The sequence below is a fragment of the Clytia hemisphaerica genome, unplaced genomic scaffold (genome assembly GCF_902728285.1).
Source record: "Clytia hemisphaerica strain Z4C2 unplaced genomic scaffold, Clytia hemisphaerica genome assembly, whole genome shotgun sequence".
NCBI classification, from domain to species: Eukaryota; Metazoa; Cnidaria; class Hydrozoa; order Leptothecata; family Clytiidae; genus Clytia; species Clytia hemisphaerica.
In genome coordinates this window covers 14,303-22,377 of record NW_027103411.1, presented here as the reverse complement: position 1 = coordinate 22,377, position 8,075 = coordinate 14,303, and the positions used below count along the sequence as shown (strand labels likewise).

The 8,075-nt window shown below is 35.8% G+C and overlaps 1 protein-coding gene and 1 long non-coding RNA gene across 2 annotated transcripts; both read left to right on the top strand.

The window, feature by feature from the left end:
• The first annotated feature begins 611 nt into the window (after positions 1-611).
• LOC136797432 (uncharacterized) lies at positions 612-3,577 on the top strand. Its single transcript, XM_067054008.1, has 4 exons — positions 612-868; positions 1,692-2,203; positions 3,069-3,127; positions 3,496-3,577. The coding sequence occupies exons 1-3, from the start codon at positions 637-639 to the stop codon at positions 3,096-3,098; spliced, it is 774 nt and encodes a 257-aa protein (XP_066910109.1). The 5' UTR covers positions 612-636; the 3' UTR covers positions 3,099-3,127; positions 3,496-3,577.
• A 1,433-nt stretch (positions 3,578-5,010) lies between these two features.
• On the top strand, positions 5,011-6,251 carry LOC136797431 (uncharacterized). The gene is made up of 3 exons (XR_010845253.1): positions 5,011-5,056; positions 5,266-5,476; positions 5,881-6,251. It is a non-coding gene; the product is annotated as an uncharacterized lncRNA (long non-coding RNA).
• Positions 6,252-8,075: the final 1,824 nt, after the last annotated feature.

Genomic DNA, 8,075 nt, shown 5'->3' with positions numbered 1-8,075 from the left:
TTCGATACTCGAACTGTTCGATTAGGAGTCTTTATGGCCTATTTTTAGTATAGTACTTTGGCCCGTAATTTAGTTAAAATTCAGCAATGATTATTAATAGTTATTGATGTACGTACCATAAAAATGATCTTTATTTCTTTTTTATTTCAGTTAAAAGTATAGAAATGTAAAAACAAGAGTGAAATTTAATGGCTGATCAATTTTCCCTTCCTTTTCCGGAGCTATCCGATGATTTTTTCTACAATAGAGGAAGACTTGCTACAACAAACAAGAAAAGGGATGATGTGTGCGCCTCACGAGAGAAACAGTCACAGAAAACAATTGTCAGATTGCACAATTTCCAAATGATGAACATTTAGATAAATCTTCTTCCTTTGAAAACGCCCTTACCCACTTAAAAGACAAACTCAGATCTGTAACACAGGACACTAAAAAAGCCTCCATTAAAGGGTGTATTACAGTCTTGGAACATATGCAGGAAACGAGTCCTGTTTTAGCTTTTGGAGAGTTAACAAAAGTCTATCAGGATACTGTTGGAAATTGTTTAAAAAAAGAGGTGAGCCAAAACGAGAATGGCCCCAATCGAGCTCCAAGAACGTTTTAAACGATAACCAAATCTGTTTGACATTGTTCTATATGTATGGAAAAGCTTTCGCAGTCTTTCCAAAATCAAAATCTGTCAGTGGTATTATCCAACAAGTCGAGCAAATGCTTCCTAGTGATGTCTTGGTGAATCAAAGCTTGGAAGCTAAAATTGGTGATGTTTTCAATTCAGCTTTGGAGATGTTAACATCAAAAGTTGACCGTGATATTGTAAAATCCTTATTCGCAACCGCTACAAGTGCAAAATTTACTGCAAAGCTACAAGGTATTTATAAATTAAACTGAAGTTTAGTGTATTAAAGTCGTTTAACGTTTATGTACTGGGAAGTTTTTTTTCCACAGACCCGATATTATCATCATAGTCCGCGTAAAAGAGGTTTGCACAAAGGATATCTGTCAGTTCTATCCGTGAGCCAGCATTATGACGTCATTCGATGTCCTAATTCCAAGAAATTATTATTTCTTTACTCTCAGGTGCCTAATAAACGGGGGTATGAAAAGAGTTTCAAATTTATTAAACAGGGAGACCTAATTGCCGGTGGTTGGAAATTGTACGTCTGAAAACCCTCAAATATAGATATAGCCTAAAATCAGGCTATTTAGAGCAAAATAAAAGACTCTCACTTTGTCAGCTGAAAATATTTTTAAAAATTGATGAACGGAAGAGGCTTAATCAGGTCCGGGGGTTAGAAAAAACCAAAAAATTAACAAACGGGGATCATATGCGAGGATATTCTAGTTGTTAACAGGTCAGTGCTTTTATACGGCTCGGTTTTGGCAAAAAATTGAGAACAATCTTAGCCTCAGATTTCTGAAATGTATAAGAATGTGTTGATTTTAAAGCCCTTCTTAAGACCTTTACTGGAGAAAGTATAAGTCTATTAAAAACATGGTAAGAGCATTCAAGTCTGAAAATTACGAAAAAATAAGAACAACCGAGGCTGAGCTAACATTTACTGGTTCTTATAAAAAAAAGAAAAACCTGTATTTCCCAAGGAAAATCAAATTTTGATACTGCTGTATTTACTAAGGAAAATGTTATTTCAACCTCAAATTAGAAGTACAAAAACCTATTGTTGTCTTTTTAGGAATAAAGAATATCACTGCAATCAGTAGGCTGAAAGACGAATTTAGTTATCGAGTCAAGCAGTACACCGAGTTGAAAAGAACCTCGTTGACAGTCAGGAATGATATGACATGTTTGGGACAGCAACTCTTGTCAAACCGAATTCTAACTGCTCGCAAGAAGAAAATGTATCTGTTAGATAATGAAAATCGTGGACGCGAACTAAAAGTCGACCAATTTCCTGAATTGACATCGATTCTCGAGACTTTCTTCGAGGAAGGAGGAATGGAAGCACACCCACGGCTTACAACGACTACACTGTTCCGGCATGAACAAAACAATATGTTTATGCGGCAGGCAAGAGAACGTATCATGATGCATGCCCCTGACCAGTTCAAAATAAGCCTTTCTTCTTGTTTTAATTATACAATGAATTATCGTGAAAACAGCCGTGCCGCAATCCAACATCATCACGGTAGAGGGATAAATGCTGATATATCATTAAAGAGAGCCCCGCGTGCTACTTCAAAGAAGGTATCTTGCTTTTGCTAGCTATTTTCTAGATTTGTTCACTACCTTTCTACATTATCTTAAAATATATATTCCCGTGAGCTCCCGCCGAGCCCTCTATAATTGATTTCAAGACACCCTTTCTCCGTTATTTCTTTCAAGAGTGATGTACGTAATGTTAATTCGAGCACGTCGCTCTTACAGATCGAGAGATAAATACTCTTATCTGTCACTCAAAAATAAAATTGAAGTTAAAATGGCCAAAGTGCAAAGTGTTTTTGAGGACTTTCAAATCTAGCGATCGATTTTACTTTAAATCCGTCGTTTGTGTAAAGATCATGCGCTGTGTAAAACAACGCGCGCATTCTGGATTGGAAATTAAGTAGCTTCATTTCCCATCCAAAAGTTTCTAATCAATGGGCTCTTCCAGAAAAAATCCGTACTCTGTATCTCTCAAGAAAAATAAGGTAGCTATTTTTTGTATTCTCTAAGGAAAAGAAAGTAGACATTCTTTGTATTTTTCAAGGAAGATAAGGTAGAATTCTTTGTATTTTCCAAGGAAAATTAAGTTGAATTTTTTGTATTTTCCGAGGAAAAGAGGTAGTTATTCTTTGTAAGATTTAACGTCATTTTTACTGAGCTTAATTCCACTGAATTAAAGTAATACTGTCGAATCTCAGAATTAAGATCCCACGAAATACGAAATATTTTGTGAATGGTCTGACTTATGAACTTTTCTGGCCGCTAAATTTTCTGGTATTAAGGTAATAATAACAATAATAATATCAATGCCCATGGACAAAACATCCTGATTACTCTATCCTAACCCTCTGTTTAAGGTTATAAACGTTCACTGGGCTGCATCAAACGTGACTCTATTTTTGAATAGCCTTACCAACCTAGACAACACCGTCATTGATTCAAAAGATGCAAAGAAAAATGTACCAGGTAAATTAATATTACACAGTTTTTGTATTTATTGATTCCATCACAATTGTTTAGTAACAGATATTTTCCAAATCGTTTTTTCCACTGCTGTCTCTGACTCCTTCCTTGAGTTGTGAACATAGATGTGACCTTTATAGTTTGGCCCTGAGCCCGGTTTGTTGCGACGTATCCGAGTGGCTGTTAGCATAAAAGAAAGAGGACAAATTGAACGCAAGTAATGAATACCTTAGACCCAGATTCAGCATGAAATAGTAATTCAACTATTCTATCTACCACGAATCTTTCATAATATATTTTTAATGGTGAAAAAAAAATTGTTTTTGTAAAATACGTTACTAGAATAAATAACTTTACTTTCTATTTTTTAGCTGATATAACACCCGTGCAGAAACCTGGCAAGAGCTGGAAAAAAACCAACGCCCCTGATCATGATTGGGATCAGAGTAAAACTAACGCGGTTACACCCATGACACATCTACTTTTGGAAACCAAAGAGGTACTTAACTTGAGACTCTTCAATTTGCATTTCATATAATTTTTACTTTATTTCCTTTTCGAATTTTGTCTGGGAATCAATTAAATGCATTGTATTTCCTGCTGGCAAAACAATCGGCTTGCAATTCGAGGGTTGTGGGTTCGATCCCTCGGTCGCCGCCAACTCAGCGAATGAGTAGATTAGAATGGGTAATCTGATCTAAGCGGGTAAGTAACTGGGAGCTGAGAGTAGGTGTGGTGCTCCACCGCAGCATTCGATCTCCCTGGTCTAGCGCAAATAGAAAATGGGAGACTCCCTCACTCCCGGCTCCGCCGACAGCCATCAGATGAGTAGACTTACTTACTTACGAAAGAATGAAATGAAAAGACAGTAATCTTGAATATTATTTTTGCTTTTATTATTACAGCATGAAGCGACGGTTGAAAGCATCGGAAGTGATCTTAAGAAGGTGACAACCATTACTCGTGGAGGCAAAGCCTGTACCCTCATCAATTTAAGCTATTTTGAAGCTGACTCCACTTTTCGTAGATTAAACGAAATCTTCACTTTGTTGGCAAACCCTGGCCTTGACAAATGGTTTCGTAACGCCATAACAGGATGTCTCAGAACACAAATGGCTTTTATTGTAGACAATGGTCCTGGTGAAGCTCCGAGTAGCCCGTTGGTCAAAATGCTTCTTGCGAGATTATTGAATTACCTTAATCTGGACGTAATTTCACAGATGTCGTTTGCAGAGTATAATTCAAAATTAAACTATGTTGAGCGTGTGCATGCCGTAGAAAATGATTGTATAAGTCGTCATGGACCCTTCAGTTCAAAATTGAAGCATGCTGAATGTGAAATTGGAGACATAAAACATAGGGAAAATATGGAGGAGATGTGCAAGCAGGTCATCGATTGCATCGGACAAGGGGGATATTCAGGCCATCCATTGACTTGTGTTCGTGGCGTTCGAGATGAAGAATTTGTATTCGACGATGAAGAACGTTTGCGAAAATTCCTAATGTTATCGGAAGAAGGGAAAGAGCTTTGCGACTGGACCTACAAGCCTGAAGAATGTCCATTAGCCATCCACATGAAAATTCTGTGGAAAGCCAATGATTGTGAAAGGAGGTAATCTTTTTAGCATTGAAGGATTGAACATTAAAAAAGAAATTAATTGTGCTTGGAACTTTTACTCAATAGAGCGTCTGTATATCAGTGTACCTTTGTCTCGACTACCTGGTCTCGAATCATTCATTTTCTTATACTTAGAAGTGTCTGAGGTCTTAATCGAGGGTGTTAAGATGTATCATCAATTTATTTGAATAATCACTCAAATCAATAATCACCACTTCACTCAATCTAGATACATTGACGATTACAATTTACTGACAAAGCTAATACACACCGAACACCAATTGGAGTGACCAATACAGTTGCATCCTTTATAGGTATTTTATATTATATTGGCTTTATACCGGGTGTTTCAAAACCCGTTCCGCAAATTTTCGTCGACTTCGGGCTTAGTTCTTTTTTGTTTTAGCCTATAGCCTAGTCTACAAAAACCTTGGCATCATTTCTACTAACAGATTAAATTGATAAATTTTTAATGACTTAATTCACACAATTTTACTTGTGTACTAATAATTATATTTATCAGGGAAAATGACATGGAACAGAATCAAGCAATCTCACGACATCCTCCACAGCCAATACCCGATTTTGTGCGGTGGGTGGAGACAGAAGAGCTTCACTACTTGTCTATCTCAAAAACACAAGAAATTAATGAAATAATTCCTGTTCTGACGCAAACGCCGGAGCTGTTTCTACCATCCAGGATTTTGGACGCTGTCCTTCGAATAATGTTAGAAGTGAGTGCACTAATTAACCGATTAGTATTTGTTAACACACGATAAAGAGCGAGCGTGCTTTGAAAATATTTTTTTTGTTTTTAATTTATCCGGGTCTGAAAGAACGTGGAAAATTCGACGTAATCAAGTAATCGTGACTCCATTTTTTTAATTCCATTAATTATCATTAAAATAATATATGCATTTTAACTCGAAGTTAGTTGGGTTACGCTCACAAAACAAAAGACATATTACCATTTACTTGTCATATAAAATACACGAGGCAAATAATGAAATTAGTCAACTGTGCTCATTTTCTTACAGACTACAAAATTTAATCAGATAATGCTACCATCGTTGTTGAAACTGTGTTTTGTTTACTATCGGAATATTTTAATTAAAATAGGTACCTCATTATTTTTAAGGTCCCAAGTGAAGTTTTGGTATCGCTAGCTCTTCTCGAATGGGTGCCTTTAGACGATCTCAAGGAATTCATTGCAGAGAAGAAATCAAAACAAGAGAAATTGATCAATGAAGGGTTGGAATTGGAGAGAGTCCGTAGACATCCACTGTATAAAGTTAAGAAAGTACAGCTAGTCGAAAAATGTAAAGCGGAAAAGATCAAACATCAATTCAAAAAGAAGCATGAGTTGGTGAAAGCATTGATGAAGGAGGAAGCGCCCCCATATCAGCCAATTAAACTCGAAGGTCTGCCGTCGACTTTGTATCAAATTACAACTAAAGTACCAGTGTCCGATTTGAGGTTCATCCTTCATCAGAATGGTCTATCAACAATCGGTACCAAAAATGAACTCGCACTCCGCTGCTACCTCAAGAAGAACAATAAAGATGACTTTATATCCAAGGATGAGGTTTCAAGCGTAATGAAGGTGATCAAAATCGCGAAAGAAGTTATTTCGGAACAAAAACGAATGTCAATCCTTGGTTTCCAAGATGAAATTACTAAAAGAAAAAACTCATCGGAAGTCACTCGTTCGAAAATCCAAAGACCCGAAGATACCAATTTCGAGACCTTGGCTGATATATTTTCCATTTTCCCCACTGGAAACTTTTATAAAATCGTTTACGGATCCTAAAACAAGAGACATCGGGGATACTGATGCCATTATGGATGATATTGAAGATGGAGAAACTGGACAATTGGACAACTACGAGTGTTTTTTCCAAATTGGGGCCAAAGTCAAGGTGTTTTGGAAGAAAGAAGACGTACAAGTGCTTGGATGGCGAGGTGGTTGGTATGTGGCCTACGTAACGGATTTTTGTAGGGAAGAGGATCAGATATCTGTCCAGCACGTGAGTGAGCGTGACTCAATTTATGACTTGGAAGTAACATCCTCGTTGTCGGATAACCAACTTAAGCTAGCTTAAGTTAATTCGCAGACAACCCTATTCTGCTGATTTTCTATACATCATTTAACGAGTCAACTTCTAGCCATTTTGAAAAGCGTGTATAAGCCAATATAAGAAATAACAATCATGACACACCTTTATGAGTTTAAGTTTTTGTTTGTTCTTATGAGAAGCTTTTCAGGCTTGATGACCACGTCATGGGTCCATTTTGCCTGTTTTTGCCAATTTTCGACCATTTCTAACCTTCTTTGAAGGGCTGTAACTTTTGGTCGAAGCAAGATATGAAGAATCTGAAAACATATTTGAAAACAGCAAAGTTCAAAGTTTCAGAAAACTATTATTTTAAATATTTTGACCATATAAATATATTCATTTTTTCATCTTCATTTTTCATTTTTATTTTCAAATTCTTTAGAAATTTTTGAAGTTTTAAATTCTTCCACTCAAAATTATCTTTTCAATGAGGTATCACTTTTAATAATATCTTTTTTCCTTCAAGAGCAATTAACTAAAATGTGCGGACTGCCAATTTTTTTGAAACAAAGTTTGATATTATTTTAAACTTAGTGAGATACACACTGTAGATTTCCAATGAATTACAGCAAGTAATGAACATTTTTCATATTTTTGTTTCGTTTGTTTATATCCCTTCTGTGTGTTTATCATTTTATTGCTATTACATATTTTCTTGTTAAGTAATATCTTTATAACGGTCTATCATTTCTTTCTGTTTTCTTTGCAATATATTGTGGATATATGTGGATGTGGATCAACTAAGATAAAATCAAAATAGTCTCTAAATATATTATCCATAACCCTGGAAGGTTTTGTGTCCCTTTTTATGTTTCATTTTAGATAAACAGCTACTTTCAATTGAGACTCGCGTGCCTAATGTCTACCAAATATGAGCAAGTTTTGTCTTTTTAAAATCTAACTAATTCTTGGTTCTTGCTCCTACTTTATCCGTTATGAAAGTGTAACTTTAAAATTGAGTAGACATTATTTTTAAAACGTTATTTGTCCCTGCATGAGAAATGTACATTCAATCGCTTCTTACGAATCGGGGAAAAGAATATCGGAGTTTAAATTAGTCGAGGAAAAATTTCGCGAAAATTTCGGTCAAGAATTAGATCTTTAATTTTGTTTGCGGTGTAAAATTTTGAATAAAAAGTCAGATCTTTGATTAAAAAACTGGTGAAGAGTTTTGTCGGGTGATGAAATTTCGGCAATTTTTTTTGACGTGGAAAAA